This window comes from Hyperolius riggenbachi, chromosome 7 (genome assembly GCF_040937935.1).
Source record: "Hyperolius riggenbachi isolate aHypRig1 chromosome 7, aHypRig1.pri, whole genome shotgun sequence".
NCBI classification, from domain to species: domain Eukaryota; kingdom Metazoa; phylum Chordata; class Amphibia; order Anura; family Hyperoliidae; genus Hyperolius; species Hyperolius riggenbachi.
Window position 1 is genome coordinate 22,872,779 of NC_090652.1, and position 24,494 is coordinate 22,897,272.

The following is a 24,494-nucleotide window of genomic DNA, read 5'->3' on the forward strand; positions in this document are numbered from 1 at the left end:
CTGCTACTCACTCCATTGGTACCGATATACTGCCGGGTGGGACATCAGAACGTAAACAATACACGAGATGCAGGAGCAGCACACATTCCCCTGTAGCCCTTTAGACATGAACAGGGAAAGACTGATAAACACAATATACCGAATATGCGTGCTATACCCAATGTGGCAATTAACAAAACTATTATTTTTTTTACCTACCTATGTCACCTAAGCTCACCATCATGTCTGTTTGCCCTGTGTCACCTCTGCTCCCCCCCCGTGTCACCTCTGCTCCACCCTATCATCTCTGCTTTCCATCGTGTCACCTCTGCTCCCCATCACCTCTGCTTCCCTGTGTCACCTCTGCTCCTCCCTGTGTCACCTCTGCTCCACCCTATCATCTCTGCTTTCCCCCGTGTCACCTCTGCTCCCCATCACCTCTGCTTCCCTGTGTCACCTCTGCTCCTCCCTGTGTCACCTCTGCTCCACCCTGTCATCTCTGCTTTTCCACCTGTGTCACCTCTGCTCACCATCACCTCTGCTTCCCCTGTGTCACCTCTGCTTCCCCTGTGTCACCTCTGCTCCACCCTGTCATCTCTGCTTTTCCACCTGTGTCACCTCTGCTCACCATCACCTCTGCTTCCCCTGTGTCACCTCTGCTTTCCCACCTTTGTCATCTCTGCTTCCCTAACTGTATCACATCTGCTCTCCATCACCTCTGCTTACCCTTGTGTCACCTCTGCTTCCCACTTATGTCACTTCTGCTCCCCCGTGTCATCACCGATTCCCCACCTGAATCACCTCTGCTTTCCCTTGTGTCACCTCTGCTTTCCTCTCACCGTCACCTTGGCTCCCCCTCCCTACCCTGTGCTCAGCGGCCCCTCCTGCATACTTAGCTATAGTAACCAACATTGGCCCCAGCGTGGAAACTCACCGCTGTTCTGCCTCTCAGTTCCGGTCACCATGGCTACTTTGGTCCGCCACCTCTCATGACATTATCATGAAAGGCAGCAGATGAAAGTAACCATGGTGACCGGAGCCGCGAGGCAGAAGAGTGACAAGTCTCCACCCTGGATTGGGGACAATGTGAATGACTTAATTAGGCAGAAGTGGGCCGTGGAGCACAGGGCAGCCATCAGCAGTGGCGACAGAGATGGCTCTGCTTCCCAGCTTGGGCATGGGTGCCATAGGTTTGAAAAAGTTGCTCTATAATAAGCTCCTTATTAGATGGGGATCAGCAGAGATTTTACAGTCATTTCCTAACAGGCTGTACATGGAAGGTGAGAGGTGCTTCAGATGGGATTGGGGGGCTACAAAATAAATGAGGGGCTTCCCAAGAGTCATTGTTATACACCACGTTTTAACTTTCGTGCACGGATTTCCAGTGAAGGATTGTCTGATGATTGGTGACTAAGAATTTTGATTCCAATGGCTTCTATCTAGCAGGTGCTTGAGGCCAATGTGCTTATCAGATAATGGGAGGAGCTAAATGAATCCTGTGAACTGCTCTTACCTGGTGATGTGAGGGGCGGCTGATTCTCCATCATGAAGTCCTTGTAGAGGTCCTTGTGTCCTTCTAAATACTGCCACTCCTCCATGGAGAAATAGACTGTGACATCCTGACACCTCATAGGGACCTGGCACACACAACAATAGTCACTATTCCCACACATCCCTTGCTGATGCAGCATAATCTCCCATAATCCTCAGCACTGCTCACCTGTCCCGTCAGCAGCTCAATCATCTTGTTTATGACTTCTAGAATCTTCTTTACATTGTTTCTCTGAGGTGTCGGGGAGTGAGGTGGAGGCACTGAGATGGTGGATGGGCCATGAAGACGGCTACCGGGAGTCTCACCAGATGTCTTCTTCACTACTTCATACTCCTGTGTAATAACACACAGTAACAGCAATCACCATGTACATTCCCAGAATCCTCCTCACCCAGCACAGGCCTGACATGTTGTGGTGATGATGGTATAGGAAGGCAGTGAGTAACACAGATATATATAGAATGGCTGTGCAGGGGGAGAATCCTGTAAGAAGTAGTTACGGACAGACAAGATGAGCCTGTATGAGAGTGATGGTGAGAGGAAAGTGTGGAGAGGAAAAGAAACTACCCAGGATGCAAAGCATAGCCGCTTATTAGTTATACATGGTGGTGGAGATGTTATAGCATGTATGGCAGCCACAGGTACTGCACACGTATCTGCACTGATCATGTCACTCCTGTTGGCAGCTGCACAATGACTTTTACAGAGTATAGAAACATCTTATCTGCACAAGTGCCAGGAAATGCCAGCAGACAAGCAGGTGATGATGGCGGCTGCAGTAGAGTTCGGCAGAGCGTCACCAGAGCAGAAAAAATGTGTGTGTGTGTGTGTGCGCGCGTGTGTGCGCGCGTGTGTGTGCGTGCGTGTGTGTGTGTCTTCCAGAACCTTCCTCGTGTCTCTGGGCAGCCCTCCCAGAATTCTCCTCACCTCACCAGGCAGCCCTCCCAGAATCCTCCTCATCTTTCCAGTCAGCAGGCAGATGATCTCCAGGCTGAGCATTACTATCCTCTCAGTCATGTGACTCTGGTCCTCATCCATCCTCATTGATATGGTCACGTGACCTACACAGGGGGGAGAATAGACTTAGGATTATCTGGCCTGTAGAGCTATATAAGGATGGAGACTAGATTCACTCATTACAACGCACATCAAGCTCTGACTTCGGGGCTTTGGGTTTATGAGGGTATCTTTTGTTGTTATTCTGTCTCTCCCAGCTACAATAAACTCACCATTACAATTATAGACTGGTAATTTCATGGTCAGAGGGCAACAGAGCAAAATGCATATCTGAGCTCAGGACAGCTGCCCACTAGCCGTTGCATGCGGCAGCTTCCGAACACTGTAAAAACAGTGCAGGAGATTTGGGCGCAGCCGGCGCCACCATAGTCCGTATTTATGAATTATGGCTAAAGCAGCGCCCAGTGAGTAACTTGGGCACTGTCAAAAGATTGAGCACAAATTACGAAAAAAAAAAAACAACAACAAAAACCTCTGTAATTCGTCCGCCAGCATTAGCTGGAAGCTGTATTACATCTTTTCTCACTATTCATGGCAACCTAGAGGGAGATTAGTAAGTAACGCCACCAGGACTTGTGCAGGAGCAGCGGGAGCTGTTTATCTGCCTGTGATTTAGCAAATCGCAGCCACACTTAACGATTGCTGCAAAGCACCTGTAGTGGGTCCCAGCTCTATTGTACACACATAGTAATAATGCACATAGTAACACACACGTACTGGTAGTAATACACTGTATATACACACACACACACACTGTTCACACACATATACACAATTACAGTGTACAAAAACACATAGTAATACACTGTATACACACACACACACACACACACACACACACAGTATTACATTGTTCCCACACACATACGTAGTAGTACACTGTACACATACACATACACACACACACACACACACACACACACACACACACACACACACACACACACACACACTATGACACTATGAGCGCACGCACACACACAGTAATATGGTACGTGCACATATGCGGATGCAATAATTGTCGGCTGAAGGGGCACCATGCCCCATTGTGTGCCTAATGAAATCCCTCTGCATTGTAACAGAATGCATCACTGCATGTTTATATGTGTACACACTGCATACACACACAGAGTAATATAAATGTGACACTTACTGAGGTGATAATGGCAGCTTGCAGCAGACACAGGCAGCACCTCCAGCAGAGAGGAGACACAGGCAGAGCTGCTGCAAAGTCTGGAGGAACAGCTGATTCACAAAGGGGGTCTCTACACCATGTGAGGGTCCCCCAAACACACAGCTCATCCCTCTCCTCCTCTTCCCACTCAGCATTCACACACCTGGCTGCAGGGGGGCTTCTCACATGGCTGGGGGGACACACGTTGTCCAGAGCAAGAGCAAGCTGGGGGTGTGGCCTCCTCTCTATGGCTGGGAATGCTGGGCTTCAGCAAAATGGCCGCCACTGCTGAGGTGTGCAGCTCGTGCTCTAGTGGCAGAGATTGCCAGCAGCAGCACTATTGTATAATATGCTGAAAGCTACTTGCACTGTGTGTCCGTTTGACTGTATTAAAATACATATTCAATATCTGTATTACAGATTACACAGAACTCCTAGGAGTGTGTTAGAGGCTACAAAGGACCAAAAAACCTTTTTACTAAAATTGTATGCAAAACAAAAGTTTGGCTTCTTAAAACAGAAGGTATTTGTGATATTTCAGGTTGGAGTGAGCATATGATATCTCCCATGATGCATCACTGCTGAATATGCAAATCATCCTTTGTTGTCTCCGTAAGCTAAATACAGCAGACATATGTTTCACTGCACATTACAGGGCACATTGCATAATAGAAGTCAGTAAAACCTGGGACACATGCTAGAGCAGGCGTTCTCAACCAGGGTTCCCAACTTCCCTGGAACCCCAGGGTTCCTTGAGGACTCTGCAGGGGTTCCTTGGCATTTTACCCCATCGTAGGGGAAGTATAATAGAGCACACTATAATAGGTGGTACTGTAACAAGAAGCACTAAATTGGGGGGTCAGGAGACAGTATAAGGAGTGGCAGTGTAATAGGAGATAGTGAAATTAGCAGCCTAACCTATTTAAGACCATGCCTCCTGAAAAATAAATGTAGGGGTTCCTCGAGACCAAAACATTGTTTGCAGGGGTTCCTAGAGATCCAAAAGTTATTTACAGGGTTCCTCCAAGGTAAAAAGGTTGAGAAAGGCTGTGCTAGAGGGATCTCAGCCCTAGCAACCGGTCAGAACAGGCTCTGCCAAGAATATATTGTATGTATGATGGCCCTAATGTGTCCTGATTGTCCAGGCCAAATGTTTTGTTCCCATGCTGACTCCGCCTTCTCTGTGTCGCTACATTGTACGTCATGCGTTCATCTCTCCTCCCACTTCCATAGCAACAGAACCCAATGCTAGCCATTTGGCCAACCACACGTCCGTACATCACGCAGCGGTGAACAATCTCTCTAGAGAACAAATTCCACTCCCTGCAGGCTACAATAACCTCCCTGGCATTCTATTAAAGATCGCCAGGGGGCAGCGCAGCGCTATTTTTTAATTTTTTTTTTCAATCATGTAGCTAGCCTAGCGCTAGCTACATGATGCCCTCCTCCCTTCCGCATCCCTCCCACCCCTCCGATCGCCGCCGGTGCTGTAAGCCATAAGGAAATCCCGTTCTGGAACGGGATTTCCTTTAGGGCTTCCCCCGTCGCCATGGCGACGCACGTCGTGACGTCATCGATGTAGGCGACGTCGTGACGTCACAGGGAGACCCGATCCACCCCTCAGCGCTGCCTGGCACTGATTGGCCAGGCAGCGCACGGGGTCTCGCCTGGGGGGGCCCTGCATCGCGGCGGGCGGCGGCGGTTCGGCGGCGGTTCGGCGGCGATCAGGTGAGACACGCAGCAAGCAAAGTGCTTGCTGCGTGTTTAAAAAAAATTATTCAAATCGGCTCAGCAGGGCCTGAGCGACGACCTCCGGCGGTAATGGACGTATTAAGTCGTCCATACCGCTAAGGAGGATAATTGTGATATCCCTTTAAGGACAACTGTAACGAGAGGGATATGGAGGCTGCCGTATTACTTTCCTTTTAAATAATGCCAGTTGCCTGGCAGCCCTGTTGGTCTATTTGGCTGCAGTAGTGTCTGAATCAAACCAGAGACAAGCATTCAGATGATCTAATAATGTCAGAAACACCTGATCTGCTGCATGCTTGTTCAGGGGCTATGGCTAAGAGTATTAGAGGCAGAGGATCAGCAGGACAGCCAGGCAACTGGTATTGCTTAAAACTAAAATAAATATGGCAGCCTCCATATCACTTTTGTTACAGTTGCCATTTAAGTGTCTCTCAAAGAAGCTCATAAGTGATTCAGACCAATGAATTAATTTGAGCTGTGCCCAAAATGTGTGCCAAGTGGCCTGCTGTATGGGTACCTTTACCCTGACCCTCTCAGCAGTCCAGTGCTGGGCCCACCAAAACCTTCTCCACAAGGGCTTGTCAAAGGGGTGTGGCCACCCTGCACAGGATGGCTTTATTAAGCAAGTACGAGTGGCTCTGGGCTACTGCACTGGCGTAAGACCTCCTGCGCCTGCACAGTGTGGCCACACTCGATCATGGCAGCAAACTTTTTTTTTTTAAAGGTTCTGGTCAGACACTGAAGTCTCTTAAAAATCCTTTTTTTATCCCAAAATATTGTTTAACATATTAGCCCTAACTAAACCGCCGCATCCCCGCCGCTGTACACTATATAAATCCCCCCAAACTCTCCCTCCCTCTCCCCTGCAAAATCCACAACTTTCTTGGGCGTGGAGTTTGCTGCCCTCTACTCTTCCTTGTGAGGCAGAGCTATGAGCTGCAGCCCTGCCTCACACTCGTCTATCAGCGGCGGATCTCCGCCTCTCTCATTGAAGGAAGACTGAGAGGGGCGGGGGAGAGGCGGAGATCCGGGCTGACAGACGCGCTGAGAGGCAGGGCTGCAGCTCTTAGCTCTGCCTCTCACGGAAGCGCTGCCCGGATTGCCCCCCGGGGAGTTTTGGGGGATTTAGATAGTGTACAGCGGCGGAGATGCAGCGGTATAGTTAGGGCTAATATGTTAAAAATCCTTTATTTATCCCAAAATATTGTTTAAGAGACTTCAGAGTCTCTTTAAGGTGCCAATGCTGCATTGCCCCAAATGATAAATGTATCTATACACCTTCCTGCGTTAGGCAATCCATGCTGAACGAGACAGACTGGGCACAACCCAGCGCTGTATGCTGAGACAAAAGTATAGGAGGGTTTTGTCGATCATTGTAGTGACCTTGTACTCAAAAATATCCAGATAAACAGAGAGTCCAGGAGCGCTATGTTGTTGTATCATTTATAAATGGGAAGTTGTAGGTATATACAGCTATACTCACAAAAGTGGGTTGCAGATCCCTGAAACCACCGTATAAGCCAGTGGGAAATTAACTGTCCCAGTTTGGTTTTCCAGGCCCTGCCAGAAGCTAGATGGTCACTCTCCTGGTTTGTAGTTTTTTGTTTGGGGGGGGGGGACCTTTTCAAAACACAAAATAGACAACACGTTACATGTGTGCGAGCCTGCTTCCTCAGGACAATACATAGTGCCTAAATAAACAATGCTTTTCACAGGTACGAGCCCATTTCCTTAGGTCAATACACAGTGCCATGCAGCAAGGTGAACAGGATGTGGGTGCCTCCGATAGGCTATCAGAGGCACCCATATTGTATTCACCTTGCAGCAAGCCACTGTGTATATTCCTGAGGAAGCCGGCTTGTACCTGTGAAACGTGTTGTCTTTTTGTGTTTTGAATTACTTCTTTTCCAGTACTACTGGTGTTTTTGTCATTAGGAGAGGTAAGCGATTACCTCTCACTCTTATTTTTTTTTTCATTGACCAAAAGTTTTATTGAAATACAAAAACGAGGGTGGTACAAAAGGGTACAGTGTAAAGTCTTTGTATAGGATTGGACAGTGAATATGTATTACAAGCAGTATAAGAGTAGTATTTATACACTAGTACCATTATATTCATGACATTTGTAGAGAGTATGGAAGGGGGAAGGGAGGTAAGGAAAAGGATAAAGAACATTAGGAAAGGGCATCCAAACATAGGTATAAGCGTGGAAAGAGAGTGGGGAGGATGGGGAAGAGGACAGGGAAAAGATATCCGAGTAATTAGAGATCGTAATAATAAGAGAGCAAGCAATGGCCTAAACGTTTGTGAATTACACTGTGTTAGGTGCATGGGTTGTCGGTCCAGCGGTCCCAGATCTTGTTAAACTTCGAGGGGCAACCTCTGTGGTGGTATACCAATTTTTTAAGAGGTAAGGAGTTTTTGACCCTGCTACGCCAATCAGTGAATGTGGGCGAGGTTGGGGAGAGCCACCTGAACGCTATACATTGTTTAAGCATAAAGGTAGTTTCTATTAAAAAGGTCTTATCAAATTTATTAATATCCTCGTCATAGATATTGAGTATACATTTCTTAATATCTAGGGCAATTGGTGATCCCATCACATCATGAAGAAAGTCGATCACCTGTTTCCAGAGATCCGCTACTGGGGGGCACTGCCACAGAAGATGCATAAAGGTGGGGTTAAGGGTGTTACATTTAGGACAATGGTTAGAGGTGTTAGGGTTAAATTTAGAGATGCCGCTAGGGGTGAGGTAGCTTTGGTGAGTAATGTACAGTTGGGTAAGGCGATCTTTAATACAAGAAGATACTTGCTTAACAGCTAAAAGACTGTCCTCCCATTCCTCATCATCTATTTGAATTCCCTGTTGTATCCATTTATTTTTAGATTGTCCTACCATTAGGCTGGCCAGGTGTTCAGTTAGTATAGAGTATAGAGTACCAATGTGGTGACTTAGTGGTCCGTCCTTAATAGCTTCCATAATAAGGGAGGTACCTGTTAAAGGGAAGCCTAAGGAAAATTGGGCCTGTAAGGCGTGCTGTAATTGAAAATACATGTATTGGAAGTGGTGGGGGAGGGAGAATTTAGTGGATAGAACTTCGAAGGGGAGGAGACGTCTATTGTGGAGAATTTGGCCAAGGTATTGTATCCCTTTGTCAGTCCAGCGTGAGGTGTTGGTAAGCTTGGATAGTTCTGGTAGTTTAGGGTTTCGCCATAGGGGCGTGAAATGTTCCCATACGGACAAAGGGAGTAGTTTGTTTATTGCATGCCAAACACGCATGGATTGGATCAAAATAGTGTTAGTGGGATTTTTGTGAGTGAGGGTGCCCTTAAGAAGGGCAAATGGTAAGTTATTTGCTAGTTCTGTGGCAGAAAACCCCAACAGTTCGGGGGATTGTAGTGAGTTGGATGTAAACCAATGGGAAATTTGCTCTAGTTGTGATGCCAAATAGTATAGGAAGGGAGAGGGTAAAGCCACGCCTCCCAGCGTAGTGGGGCATTGTAATATAGTGTATTTGAGTTTAGCGCGGGATTTGTTCCAAACAATAGAAAGCATCAAAGATCTTAATTGCTTAAAGAAGGTGGTGGGCAGGTATGTAGGGGAGTTGTGGAGTATATATAGAATTTTGGGCATTAAAACCATTTTAATTAAGTTAACACGCCCCATAACCGAAAGGGGGAGTTTTGACCAGGAAGAGAGTTTGTCTCGGGTGTATTGGATAAGAGGAGCCGCATTATCTAGGTAGTAATTAGAAGGGGAGGCCCGAACCACAACACCAAGATATTTAAAAGAAGTTACAGATTGTAAAGGGCAGGGAAGTGAGGACGCCGAGATCTCAAGCCCATCCAAGCATAAGATAGCAGACTTGCTCCAGTTAATGGATAGGCCTGAGTATTTGCCCATTTCTGAAATAAGATTAAATGCGGTGGTTAGGGAGCTATGCGGATCTGCTAAGTATAGGATGGTATCATCAGCATATTGACTTATTTTCTCTTCTAGATTTCCAATTTTAAATCCAGTAATATTGGGGTGTTGACGTATTTTACAAGCGAGTGGTTCAGCGGAGAGGGCATACAGTAGGGGAGAAAGGGGACAGCCTTGCCTTGTCCCTCTTCCTATAGGGAATGGGTCAGAAATGTTAGAGTTCGTGCAGACTTGGGCTAGAGGGTTTTTGTAAAGGACTTGTACCCAACGGATAAAGTTATCTCCGAATCCAAACCTGGAAAGAGTAGCAAATAGGAAGGGCCATTCAACTGCATCAAATGCTTTAGCAGCATCTAGAGAGACAACTATACGCTTACCACGGTTATCATGGGGGGCTTGAATATTAGCGAACAGTCGTCGAATATTAAGTGATGTTTTTTTCCCTGGCATAAAGCCAGTCTGATCTCCGTGTACGAGAGACAAAATAGCTTTATTTAGCCTTGTGGCAAGAATTTTAGCAAGAACTTTGACATCTGTGGGGAGTAGGGAAATCGGGCGATATGAATCGCAGAGTGATAGATCATTTCCAGGTTTGGGGATCAGTACGATCAAAGCCGTTCGCATGGAGGAGGGGAGGGTACCTTGTTCAAATGCATGTTGGAAAGTTTGCAGGAGGGGGAGTGAGATAAATTTCAGAAAATCTTTTAAGTACTTCACTGGGGATACCATCCAGACCTGGTGCCTTCCTATTGGGGAGTGGACAGCCAGGTCTATTTCATCCAAGGTGATGGGAGCATCTAACATTTCCATATCCTCTGGGGATAATCGAGGAAGAGTTATTTCTGAGAGAAAGATCTCGGCGTCCTCACGGGTGAATTCAGATCTGGTGGTGTATAGATCCTGAAAATATGCGGCAAAACATTTATTTATAGGCTTGGGGCCTGTAATTGTTATATTAGAGTCATTTTTAATGGAGTGAATATATCCTGAGGTGGATCTGTCTCTAGCCAGCCTGGACAGTATAGTGCCCGTTTTCTCTCCCTGCTCATAGAAGGTTTGTTTGTGAAAAAAGGCTTTAGCTTGTGATTTTTCCCTGAGCAGATGGGAAAGCTGGGTTTGTGCCTTTTTCCACGCTCTTTCGTTCGCCCCAGAGGAATCGGCAACATAAGTCTGTTCCAACAAGGGGATTCGGGTTTGTAAGTTTAGGATATTTTTATTGGATTCCCTTTTGTAGTGAGATACAGCGCTGGAAAGGAGGCCACGTAGGTGTGATTTAAAGGTATCCCAAACCAGCGCTATATTAGGTTCTTCCCTGTGAGTGTTGAAGTAAGAGTGTAATTTGTTTATGAGCCAATCCTCCGAGGGGAACAAAGTGAGCCAGAATGGATTGAATTTCCACACAAATTCGGTGGGAGACTCACTCCATGCCAGGGACAGACATATTGGGGAGTGATCCGAGACAATTCGGGGTAGAAATGCAACGTTATTCACCAGTGGCAGTAAATTACTAGTCACAAAAAAGTGATCCAGTCTGGAGAGGGAGTTGTAAGTTGCTGAAAAGCAAGTAAATTGTTGGGCATATGGATTAAGGAGACGCCAGGTGTCATGTAGTGACATCTCAGTCATCAGGAGGGAAAAGGCAGTGGGTTTATTAATGGCCGCAGGGTGGCGATCTAGAGAGGGGTTACATACCATATTGAAGTCTCCCATCCATATGCCTGGGCACTGAGGGAGATAAGAGATAAAACGTAGGCCCTCTTTAAGGAGGGGTGAGGAGTAGGGGGGAGGGATGTAGAAAGCCAGCATAGAGATTGGCTTATCATAAAGAAGGCCGTGCAGGAAGACATAGCGACCAAATTGGTCAATTTGGGAGTTGATTAGGTGAAATGGGATAGATTTCCTGATAAGTACGGAAACACCCCAGGAATATTGGATGAAGTCTGAATGAAAAGCTTTGCCTACCCAGTGACGCATAAGAGACTTGGATTTACTGCCAGTGATGTGAGTTTCAAGCAGTACCAGTATATCTGGTTTGTGCTTGTTCATATGATTAAGAATGATTGATCTCTTTATCGTGTCATTAAGTCCCCTCACGTTCCAACAGATTATTTTAAGAGCAGCAACTGTGGATGCCATTTGGGAGTATGTAGGTCAAAATGTGCAGAGGAGGTTGATTTGTACACATGTCCCAGGGGGGAAGGGGGGGAGAGTGTATTGGGTGCGTGTAAAAGGATTGTACAGTAAGCAGTATGGTCAATGAGTAACGTAAAATATAACAACAAAAAACCCAGTAAACACCCTGCTTCACTGTAACAGATAAGTGAAGCCTTTACCCAGTCAAAACACACAGTAAACAGGTAAGTGATCTAGGGCCTAAGGCTCATCCAGAACACTCAAAAGCGAACTAGTCGGTGCGGGGACACACTCTGAGAAACGTTGGAGAGTGTGGGTGGGGTGGTGACAGGACGATAGGAGGCAGCGCCGTCCAGCATGTTAAGGGGAGTAAAAAGACCTTACGCTTGTGACCTGAAGTCAGGTTAGCATATATGGCAGCCATCATATAGAGTGGTATTTTACAAAGCATGGGTACATTGATATCAAATCAGGGTGTACATTAGGGGAAATAAAAGGGCGCTGCAGGGCAGATCCGTGAATTAGAGCTGGTATAGTTACAGGGGAGACCAAGAATCGAGCTTGGCGTGCATTCAGAGTGGTATTTCAAATACAAGTTTCAGCAGACAAGTTCGTGTTATGAAAATAAGCATAGAACAACATAAAACCCACAAAGCATATAACGCAGTTGTAATAAACAGGTATATATAAGTAAAAGAAACTCCCCCAGTCGAGTCTTGAAAATGCTAGAAACATGGCTTAGAGACTACAAACGTGTTGCAGGGGGTTATCATTAGATATGGAGCAGAAGCATAACTGTTCGCGGTTCAGAGATGAGCAGATCAGCCCACCTAGTAGTTTTCCCCATAGTGCGTGATAAACTTGCACCAGTATACCTGCAGTATATGGTGGTAGTAGTGGAAAAAAAAGTAATTCAGACATACTATGGGGGGTGTATGTATGTCGTAGTTTAAAGTAATAGTTACCAGACGGACCAGGTGGGAGTTCAGCGATGAGGTGAGGAGCGAACAGATCTCCGGGCGCGGGTTTCAAGCCAGGTGATAATGTCCTCAGGTTCAGTGAAAAAAAAGGATTTTTCATCTGTTAGTATCTTGAGGCGTGCGGGGTATAGCATTGCATACTTGAGGTGTGCATCACGAAGTTTACGCTTGACATTAATGAACTTGGCACGCTGTTTCTGCACCTCCGCAGTGAAGTCTGGGTAGAAGGAGATGTTGGTGTTTTCGTAGGAGATGGGGCCCTTTTCGCGCGCCGCACGGAGCATGGCATCCCGATCCCTGTAATTCAAAAGTTTGAAGATGAAAGTACGTGGCGGTTGACCTGGTGCAGGGACGTTAGGAGAGATTCGGTGTGCGCGTTCAATGACGAAGACGCGGGAAAAGGTATGCTCACCGAACAGAGTCTTAAGTAGGTTCTCTGTGAATTGCTCCGGTGCGGTGCCTTCGGCCTTTTCAGGGAGGCCCACGATCCGTACATTGGAGCGGCGTTGGCGATTTTCTTGGTCTTCCTGCCTATCGGCAATGGACTTTATACCTTTTTGGTTCTGTATCATTTCCTTTTGTCGGGGTCGTACAGAATCTTCCAGTTCACTGATGCGGTGCTCTGTTTGACCTACCCGGTCTTTCAAAGCGCGTAGGTCTTGGCGGAGGAAAGTGACGTCCGTCTTTACAGACTCCAAGGTGGAAGTGATGGAGGTCAGGGACGATTGGCAGTCGGAGATTGCCTGCAGGACTTGTGCGAGAGTGAGTTCGGGTTGTTCTGGAGGGGTGTTGTCAGCTGAGGCCTGTGGATCTGATGCTGCGACGCCATCTTGGCTCGTGCTGTCGTGGTCTCGGCGGAACTTTTCCAGTTTGGCTGCTGCCTGCGAGGCACGAGAGGCTGCCATATCCAGGCTCGGTGCTTCAGGAGGGATAACGGTCACTTTGGGAGCCAAAACGGTGCACTTAGAGATGGTCAGGATGCTTGTAGATGTGCCGCTGGACGGGAGCTCTGCCACCACACGTCCTCACGCCATGAGCTTCAGGCCACGCCCCCTCTCACTCTTATTTTAACTCTTAGATGTTTATATATCTTTTTACACTTAGGCACCTCCATGCTTACAAGTATGCTTAGACAAGGGCGCCACTTTGGTAAACACAAAAGCAGAACATGACTAAGCCTTGCCATGCACAGCATCCAGCCTTGCCATGCACAGCTATAGGGATTCCGGTGCGTGCTGCAGAAATCTACAGCATGCCATTCAGACTTGCAACAGCATGCAATCGGGACGGTAAGTCACTAGTCACATAGGTATCGTCTCCCTGTGCGACTCGCCTGCGGGGAAACACTGCAGATTCAGGCCAAGCGGAAATGGGGCCTAATGTAAATTTAAAGGACAACTAAAGTGAGAAAGATATGGAGGCTGCCATATTTACTTCCTGTTAAACTATACCACTTGACTGGCTGTCATACTGATCCTCTGCCTCTAATACTTTAAGCCATAGCCCCTGAACAAGAATGCAGCAGACACGACTGTGGCCAAATAGATCAGCAGGGCTGCCAGGCAGATCTGGATGCGTCCCGCAAGATGCACACCGGCTGGCGAAAACAGGCCCTTAGTTCAATACACAAAACAAATAGGCATTTTATAGCATTACAGGTCATCAGAACAGATTTATTTATAGTGCAGAGTAAAGATTTTTACAGGCGACACACTTTGAGCCGTAATGTTACATGTGCTCAGCACACACTAGTCAGGGCTTCTGTACTAGGACTATAACCATGGTCATGCCAATGAGGAGATCTGACAGGCTCTCACCAGGGGCAAACCCAGGATTTTCAAGGGGGGGGGGGGGGGGGGGGGTGGGGGGTGGGGGGGTGGGGGGGGGGTTCTGAAAGGTCTTCCTCAGACTCGCACAATACAGTATAAAAATATGGTAGGACATCATGCTGGGTACACACAATGCAATTTCCCATCCGCCTGATAGGATCTGACAATTATTTCCTAATTGTCTGATCTGCTCCCGATTAACAAGGGAAAAGATCAGGAGCAGTTTGGATACAGATAATAATGAGGACAGCCGACATTGCTAATGAAGGGGAAAGTGAAGCATCCACACAGCAGGGCACAGGGCTGTGCTTATACCTGTTACCAGGCATGCTCTCCAAATTCCAATCTGGTTGAAACCCAGATAATTCCTATCCGGATTTCACCTTTCTAATTACATCACCTGGGCGGGGGGGAGGGGCAATCTTACCTCTCTGACATCTTCTTCGTCCGTCCCTCGGCGCCTCCCGCAATGCGATCCAACCGGCGGTCACGTGACTATACACTTCCTCCTTCAACCCGGAAGAAGGAAGTTTTTGTACTCACGTGACCGCCGGTTGGACCGCATTGCGGGAGGCGCTGAGGGACGGATGAAGAAGACGTCAGAGAGGTAAGATTGACCCCCCCAGGTGATGTAATTAGAAAGGTGAAATATGGATAGAAATTATCTGGGTTTCACCTGAATTCGAATTTAGAGAGCATGCCTGCCTGTTACGTTCCCCAGAGTTGCTCCATGCTCTGTACACACGCTGCTGCTCCATGTTCTGTACACACGCTGCTGCTCCATGCTCTGTGCACACGCTGCTGCCCCATGCTCTGTACACACCCTGCTGCTCCATGCTCTGTACACAGGCTGCTGCTCCATGCTCTGTACACACGCTGCTGCTCCATGCTCTGTACACACGCTGCTGCTCCATGCTCTGTACACACGCTGCTGCTCCATGCTCTGTACACATGCTGCTGCTCCATGCTCTGTGCACACGCTGCTGCTCCATGCTCTGTACACACGCTGCTGCTCCATGCTCTGTACCCACGCTGCTGCTCCATCGAAAGTCAACTGTAGCAGGAAAAGAAAGGGGGCGGTGCTGTGAGCTGCAGGATACCTGTGCATATTCTAGTGTCTCAACTTGTGCCTGTCCCCAGACACTGCACCAGCTCTGGTCTGAGGGGGGATTCTGGGCAGCTGTAATCCCCTCCTGCTTTTGCCTATGCTCACATGAGTAACAGAAGAGGGATTTTTTTCTATAAAGCCCACTCACACAATTACTATGGAATACAGGAAAACCTTTTAAAAAATGAAGTAAAAACTGACATTAAACCCTACAGTTAAACACAGGACCATTTTTAAGCATAGGCAAACCAGGCAGATGCATGGAGTGACAACTGTATGAGGGGGGGGGGCAACAGAGCTAGTCTTAGCACACTGTACTTCATGGAATTTTTATAGGCAACTGCTAGTTCTATTAAGGAATGTGTTGATAGCAATTTTAACACCTAAATGGGCACTGTGTTGATAGGATTTCAAGGATAATATTCTAACCTGTAAAAACCCAGACTGTACATAAACAGTATGATTGTAAGGGACTCACCTGAGCTCCTCGTTCCTGTGGGCAGCTGTATGGCATCCTCCGCTTCCGGGTCTTGGCAGCTGTAATCTGTCACAGATGCGCACGCTGAGGATCTTCGTGCATATAGCAGTGGGCGGGCCAAACAAACGTCCTGCTCGCCCGCTGTACTCTCTCCGCAGATGTAAACACTAGTGTCAGCTGATCTCCAGAATCAGCTGACATTGGGCTCTATTCTCAATCACACATGCGGTAAGAGATTTTTTTACCGCTATATTACCGCATGTGACACTGTCGACCACACTCTACTCCTACAGATCCTTTCATCTATAGGAATAAAGGACCTCTCTCTCTCCTGGATATCTTCCTACCTCTCTGGAAGGTCTTTCACTGTTTCTTATTCAGATCAGGCCTCCTCTTCACATCCTCAGTCTGTAGGGGTACCTCAAGGCTCTGTCCTCCGTCCCCTCCTCTTCTCCATCTACATGCACGGTCTTGGTAACTTAATCAGCTCATTTGGTTTCCAATACCACCTATATGCAGACGATACACAACTGTACCGGTATGTACTCTCACATGTGCAGCAAGATTTCATCTCACCTCCCTCTCTAGTAAAAGAGTTACTGGAAGATTCCCCAGAATAAGAGGGATCTCCTGATCTATCGGCACTGTGACACTTTGGATGGGTATTTGAGGTAACAGGATGAGAACTATCAGAAGGTTCCTCAGCATTAGAGAGATCTGGAGATTTACGAGATTAGTGCCTCAGCGCTAGGTGATCCAGTGTAGATAATAAAAGCAAATGGATGTATTCCACCTCCAGAGATCCCTTTTCTCCGGTAATCGAACCTGTTCGTGCAAACTCAGTGCACAGGAACATAAAGGGGTACTCTCAGTGGATTTACCCCAAGATTTCAAGATATTCAATGTAAAACATCAATAGTAAAAGCAACGGTAATACCAATTAGGACCCCCTCCAGTAAAAACCCACTAAAGTGGTTCTCCGATGAATACTTGCATGGACAGCTTTGCCTACTCTCGTCCCGACTAGTTTCGGCCTCCTGCCACCATCAGGGGATACAAGAGCAGGTGGGCAAGTGTGAAATATATATACAAAAGGCATAATTACCTCTTCGTAACCGTTAACCTGCTCCTTCGCGCCGCCCGATCGTTAGAAACGCTGCTTCCAGTCCGCTGTGAGCTACTTCCGGTGACATCATTGGTCAGATGCGTTCCACTAGCTGAAGCACACTTCCTGCGTTGCATAAAGAGAAAATCCACTGAGTACCCCTTTATGTTCCTGTGCACTGAGTTTGCACGTACAGATTCGATTACCGGAGGACAGGGATCTCTGGAGGTGGAATACATCCATTTGCTTTTATTATCTACACTGGATCAACTAGCGCTGTGGCACTAATCTCATACATTGCCTGTTTGTGAAGTGGAAGACTCTTGGCACAGCAGCGGTGACATAAAGTGAATTTGCACATTGAGCACACTGGGGCGCCTCTACATTCGATACACTGTTTCGAGATCTGGTGATTTGTCCTCATGGTGATACAAGCTTAGTATATTTTCAGCAATAGAGTTTCCTGCTGGTAAATGTAGTGCGCCACCATTATCTTCTGCACCATAATCTGTTGGAGAAATAATAACAGTCAGAGAACAGTCATTGTCCTGTCAGCAGTCATGTGTGTTGCCGTAGCAGTGACAGATAATGACAAGAGAATATACAGGGTGGTGCAGGAAAGACCCCCGTGCTCCTCTTACTCTATCCCCGCTGTGTGGGGTCTCTGGCATTATGAAGCTTGTGTCGCCTCCATTTGCTGCGGTATGAGAGCGTTACCTATACGGCAGCACATGCAGGTGACACAGGCTTCAGGTAAGCCAGAGAGGACACACAGCAGTGATAGAGTAAGAGGCACACGGGGACTGGCTGGCCGGGGGCTGCCTGTATACTCACACTCCTGCCAGGCAGCCAGGCTGGTTTTTCATGCACCCCCTGTATATACTCCCATTCCTGCCAGGCAGCCAGGCCGGTCTCTCATGCACCCCCTGTATATACTCATGCTTCTGCCAGGCAGTCAGGCCGGTCTCTCATGTGCCCCTGTATATACTCATGCTCCTGCCAGGCAGCTGGGCTGGTCTCTCATGCGCCCCCCCTGTATATACTCACGCTCCTGCAAGGCAGCCAGGCCGGTCTCTCATGCACCCCCCTGTATATACTCACACTCCTGCCAGGCAGCTGGGCCAGTCTATCATGTGCGTCCCTGTATATACTCACACTCCTGCCAGACAGCTGGTCCAGTCTATCATGTGCCTCCCTGCATATACTCACACTCCTGCCAGGCAGCCGGGCCAGTCTCTCATGCACCCCCCCTGTATATACTCACGCTCCTGCAAGGCAGCCAGGCCGGTCTCTCATGCACCCCCCTGTATATACTCACACTCCTGCCAGGCAGCTGGGCCAGTCTATCATGTGCCTCCCTGTATATACTCACACTCCTGCCAGACAGCTGGTCCAGTCTATCATGTGCCTCCCTGCATATACTCACACTCCTGCCAGGCAGCCGGGCCAGTCTCTCATGCACCCCCCTGTATATACTCACACTCCTGCCAGGCAGCCGGGCCGGTCTCTCATGCACCCCCCTGTATATACTTACGCTCCTGCCAGACAGCCAGGCCGGTCTCTCATGCACCCCCTGTATATACTCATGCTCCTGCCAGGCAGCCGGGCCGGTCTCTCATGCACCCCCTGTATATACTCACACTCCTGCCAGGCAGCCGGGCCGGTCTCTCATGCACCCCCCTGTATATACTTACGCTCCTGCCAGACAGCCAGGCCGGTCTCTCATGCACCCCCTGTATATACTCACACTCCTGCCAGGCAGCCGGGCCGGTCTCTCATGCACCCCCCTGTATATACTCACACTCCTGCCAGGCAGCCGGGCCAGTCTCTCATGCACCGCCCTGTATATACTCACACTCCTGCCAGGCAGGTCTCTCATGCGCCCCCTAGAGCAAGAATGAATTCAACAGCACCCATAGCTCAGATAAATGCAATATTTATTAGGCCTTAATAAAGAACAGGTCTGTCTCCAACACAATAGGTAAGATTATAAAAACAAACCCACAGTGACTGACCCATAAGGTTGAATTTCATAGAAACAATTACATGTCAATCAATCCAGTCCAACAATAGATGGTGACCACACACCATCAAATATTTCCTTCAGATATTTTAACCACCCGAGGATGCAGTCTACTCCTTAAAGGGGAACTGAAGAGAGAGGTATATGGAGGCTGTCCTGTTTATTTCCTTTTAAGCAATACCAGTTACCTGGCAGCCCTGCTGATCCTCTGCCTCTAATACTATTAGCCATAGCCCCTGAACAAGCATGCAGCAGATCAGGTGTTTCAGTGGTTCAGACTTATAAGTCAGATCTGACAAGACTAGCTGCATGCTTGTTTCTGGTTTTATTCAGATACTACTGCAGAGAAATAGATCAGCAGGGCTGCCAGGCAACTGGTATTGATTAAAAGGAAATAAACACAACAGCCTCCATATAGCTCTCTCTTCAGTTCCCCTTTAATCTCATGTGTGTGTGTGTGTGTGGGGGGGGGGGGGGGGGGGGGCAGCACTTTGTCTTGGAGGATTACTGGAAACAATGTTGTCAGGTAACTAATAACTCGTCTTTGCCAGTAGTTAGTATTTTTTTTTTATAACTTAGCGCAAACATCTTCTATAGCCCGATGCATAGTACAAAACATATGTTGGGGAACATATGTATATGAGAAGTTCAGGTCACTGTGCAATCGTGACATCCAGCAGTACAACTACAAATACATACATAGGTTATGTGTAGTTTAACCGCTTTTGGACGGTGGTGACAATCTAGAGCAGGCATGGGCAAACTTGGCCCTCCAGCTGTTAATGAACTACAAGTCCCACAATGCATTGCAAGAGTCTGACGGCCACAGTCATGACTCAAAGGCAAATATATTGTGGGACTTGTAGTTCCATAACAGCTGGAGGGCCGAGTTTGCCCATGCCTGATCTAGAGGGTAGTGGGATAGTGGAAACAATAGGGAAGAAAACATAGGAGTTAGCAGATGAAGGCATGAGCCTCCATTGCGACCTACAACAAATTGTAGGCTTGACTGAAAAGGTGTGTTTTTAAGAGGTTTGTACAGTAATCTTCCAGCATATGTCCTCTGAGATGACCAGCAAGAAATGAGTCCCCAGCTTGGAGAAAGTCCTGAATGTAGAGCAGGTGACATCTGTAATGTAGTTCCAGCACTGTGAGGCCATTGCTGCTGCTCTAATAATATGTGCTTCCAAGAGACTTGTGCTTGTATCCTCGTAGCTTCATAATCTGCCTGACTAACTTTCCTCCACACTGCTGATGTTACTAAGGACTTTCTTTCTTGTGTGAATTTTCTTATGTTCATTAAGAATGGAATTCTGATTGAAACATTTCCCACACTCTGGACATGAATAAGGACGCTCTCCTGTGTGACATCTCAGATGTGTACGAAGATGACATTTCCGACTAAAACCTTTCCCACACTCTGGACATGAATGAGGACGCTCTCCTGTGTGACTTCTCTGATGTCTAAGAAGATAAGGTTTCTGACTGAAACATTTCCCACACTCTGGACATGAATAGGGACGCTCACCTGTGTGACTTTTCTGGTGTGCAATAAGATTACTGTTCCGACTGAAACATTTCCCACACTCTGGACATGAATGAGGATGCTCTCCTGTGTGACTTTTCTGATGTTTAAGAAGATAAGCTTTCTGGCGGAAAAATTTCCCACATTCAGGACATGGATAAAGGTTCTCACCAGTGTGAGTTCTCTGATGTGAAAGCAGGTCAGCTTTCTGAATGAAACCTTTCCCACACTCGGCACACAAATAAGGACGCTCTCCTGTGTGAGTTCTCTGATGTCTAAGAAGAACGGTTTTGTGACTAAAACACTTCCCACACTCAGTACATGAATATGGACGCTCTCCTGTGTGAGTTCTCTGGTGTATAAGAAGAAAAGATTTGAAAATAAAACATTTCCCACATTCAGGACATGAATAAGCACCCTCTCCTGTGTGCATTCTCTGGTGTCCACGACAGTAACTTTTCTGAGAAAAACATTTCCCACACTCAGAACATGGAAATGGCAGTTCCCCAGTATGTATTCTCACATGTGCAACAAGATTTGATTTGTTTTTACAACATTTCCCACATTCTGAGCACTGATAATTCTTCCCACCTCCCTCTCTATCAGTATTAGAGTTACTGGAACATTCCCCAGAATAAGACGGATCTCCTGATCTATCGGCACTGTGACACTTTGGATGGGTATTTGAGGTAACAGGATGGGATCTATCAGAAGGTTCCTCAGGATTGGAGAGATCTGGTGATTTGTCCTCATGGTGACGTCTGCTGGGTATATTTTCCGCAATGGAGTTTCCTGCTGGTAAATGTAGTGCGCCACCATCATCTGTTGGAGAAATAATAACAGTCAGAGAACAGTCACTGTCCTGTCAGCAGTCATGTGTGTTGCCGTAGCAGTGACTGATCGAGGTAGTTTGCACAGTTCTGGCTAAAAATTGAGAATGACAAATACTGGTTTCAATTAACAATGTCTGCCGCTTCAGTGTTTTTTTATCTGCTTTAGTTGTTTCTGTTATGTATTGAAGCACCATATATACTCGTGTATAAGCAGAGGTACCCACTTTTCCCTCAAAAAAAAAAATCAGAAAAAAGGATTGACTTGCATATAAGCTCCCTCCCCAGTATAGTCAGATGTGCCCCCAGTATGAGGTATCTTTATGTACAGTATAAAACAAAGTTTAGTTCTAGGCAGCACCCCTCATTGCCAGATGTGCCCCAAGTGTGTTTAGGAATGACTTGTAGTCACTACTGGTTCAGTAAACTGGTGTGCAGTTTGCAGCAATAGGTCTGACCTGTCCCCTGGCTAGCTATGGTGAAGAAGAGCTGTGATTCCTTGCATTCCTGCACTGTGACCACTGATGTGTCCGGTCCCCTCTATATCCATCCTCCGACCCTCCCAGCAACATGGTGTGCAGCAATAGGTCTGACCTGTCCCCTGGCCAGCTATGGTGAAGAAGAGCTGTGATCCCTTGCATTCCTGCACTGTGACCACTGATGTTTCCGGTCCCCTCTATGTCCATCCTCCGACCCTTCCGGCAACATGGTGTGCAGCAATAGTGTTCCCCGGCAATGATCGCTACGGAGGAGCAGAGAGAACAGCAGCATCATGAGCAGTGCCAGGGATCCCTCCTTAGCTCCGGTCTCTGCTTTAAGACGCCACTAGATAACGTCATTATGAGACACCGCCAGTGCATCACATTGGCAAGGGGATCCCAGACAGTGCACGTGACCTCCTCTTCACCATATCGATAATTGTTGGGGGACACTATTGCAGCACACCATGTTGTCTGGAGGGTCGGAGGCTGGATACAGCGGGGACCGGACACATCGGGGGTCACAGCACAGGTTTGCACAATGCAGGATTACTGCTCTACACACCATAGTCAGCTGGGGAACACAGGTCAGACACATTAAGGGGGGGGGGGGCACAGACACTGCGCATCACTCAGTAACTTTTTTGCACTTTTTGTGTGCTGAAAAATGTGTCTTATGCGCAAGTCTATACAGTATAATTACAACCATTTCAGAAATCTGAAAGGCTTTTATTGACAAATTTATGCGAAGAGTCAATATTTGCAATGTTATCCCTTCTTATTCAGGACCTCGGCAATTCAACCTGGCATGTTGTCAATCAGCATGTTTGACATTAACATGTCATCATGATGACAGACGGCGATCTCAACAAAGGGGTTGAGGTGGACATTTATCAAGAGTGTCTGAGACAAAATGTTGGCAGGTTTTTAGAAATCCATGCTGAACTGTCTCAGACATCTTAAAGAGACTCTGTAACAAAATGTTCAGCCTTATTTCTTCTATCCTATAAATTCCTATTTCTGTTCTAATATGCTCTGGCTTACTGCAGCCTTTCCTAGTTGCACAGTGCCTGTGTTATCTCGGTTATATAATCTAATCTTCTTTCCTCTGTCGGCTCTGTCGGGCTCAGGCACTCAGGCAGGAATGTGCTGGTCTGCTTGTGATAGGATAAAAGCTATAGACACCCTCTCCAGGCCCCCTCCGAGCTCTGTATGACACACACTGAGCTAATCTCAGCCTATCACATGCAGTTAGCAGCCATGTCTTTTGTTTGTAAACACTGCCTAAAACTGGCAATTACAAGCCAGGATTGCAGCAGGGAGAGGCAGAAACAGCACAGAGGGCCCAGGAGAACATAATGAATAGAATGGTATGCTTTTTATTGTAAGAATTTTAGAGTACAAATTCTCTTTAAGAAAACACTAGATTTATTTTTTAAATGGTTCTAAAATAGGAGGCGTTAGGAAGGTTTCTCAGACGGTGCAGTGTTTAAGGGAAATTTCTGATTCTGAGGTAACCAATGCATCTGCTGTATTGATGCCGACAGGCTCTGAGTGAGGAATTCAGCAGGGGGAGGAGCACTTAACAAATGATGCCTAGCCTGCACTGCACAATCTGTAGAAGTGCTATTAAGCTCTACTTAATCTGCGGCAGTTTAGGGATGGATTAACTGTAGTGCAGTTCTAGAAAATAACGCTAAACTGCCACTATTAAGCAGGATTTAAGACGTTTCTTATTATGCAGAACAGTTCCCCCTGCTGGTTAGAACTGTTTAAAGGAAAGCTAGAAAGACAAAGAAAAAAAAAAAGTTGAACTTACCTGTGTCTTCTACCGGCCCCCTGCAGATGCCCGCACCAGGACAAAACAATCCTCCTGTTCCCTGCCAGAGCTGTTTTGTTTTTGCAGTCGGCGAGCCACTGTGCCTGCTGGCCCTGCCGCACATGTCTTCCCTCCCGTCTCTGGGAGTGTCCTGCGCAGGCGCAGTATGAGGTTTTCTCATACTGCACCTGCAGAGGACGCCCCCGGCAATGGGAGCGTGAACGAGGACGTGTGCAGCCAGGGCTGTGCAGGTGCAGTGGCCGTCGACATGTAAGTCAGTGAAACCGAAACTGAGCCACGACGGGAGACCAGAGGATCGATTTGTCCCGGCGCAGACATCTGCAGCGGCCGGTAGAAGTCCCATATACCCGTATTTCGCGCCGTATAAGACGCTCCGGCATATAAGACGCACCCAGGTTTAGAGGGCAAAAACCAGAAAAAAAAAAGATTTATACTAAACCTGGTGCGTCCATATTCCAGGAGAGTCTTGTACAGGTTACCCTCAAATGTTGTCCTCCTGTGTCCCATTGTCTCCCCATGTGTCCCCAATACCTGCCCCATGTGTCCTCTGTGTCCCTCATACATGCCCCATGTGTCACCCATGCCTGCCCCATGTGCTTGTGTCCCCCATGTGTCACCTATGCATGCCTCATGTGTCCCTCATGTGCCTGTGTCCCCCATGCCTGCCGTGTCCTCTGTGTCCCTTATGCCTGCCCCATGTGCCTGTGTCCCCCGTGTGTGTTTGTAAATTGTGGCTGCACCCGACCGTTGCCTCTGCCCGCTCC

General features: G+C 47.4%; 2 protein-coding genes across 6 annotated transcripts in view; both read right to left on the reverse strand.

Annotated features, from left to right (window-relative positions):
* LOC137524137 (zinc finger protein 436-like) overlaps positions 1-24,494 on the reverse strand; it is a 297,499-nt gene that overhangs the window by 233,887 nt on the left and 39,118 nt on the right. The window lies entirely within an intron of this gene.
* Positions 1-24,494, reverse strand: part of LOC137524143 (zinc finger protein 260-like) — a 51,671-nt gene that overhangs the window by 8,725 nt on the left and 18,452 nt on the right. For 3 of the 4 annotated variants that reach the window (XM_068243704.1, XM_068243705.1, XM_068243703.1), the window contains exon 5: positions 19,543-21,403. The exons of the other annotated variant lie outside the window; for it this stretch is intronic. In XM_068243704.1, the coding sequence (XP_068099805.1) occupies positions 20,289-21,403 (1,115 nt within the window). In that variant the 3' untranslated portion in view covers positions 19,543-20,288. Of the gene's footprint in view, positions 1-19,542; positions 21,404-24,494 lie in introns of those variants that run through there. 4 annotated transcript variants of the gene reach the window in all.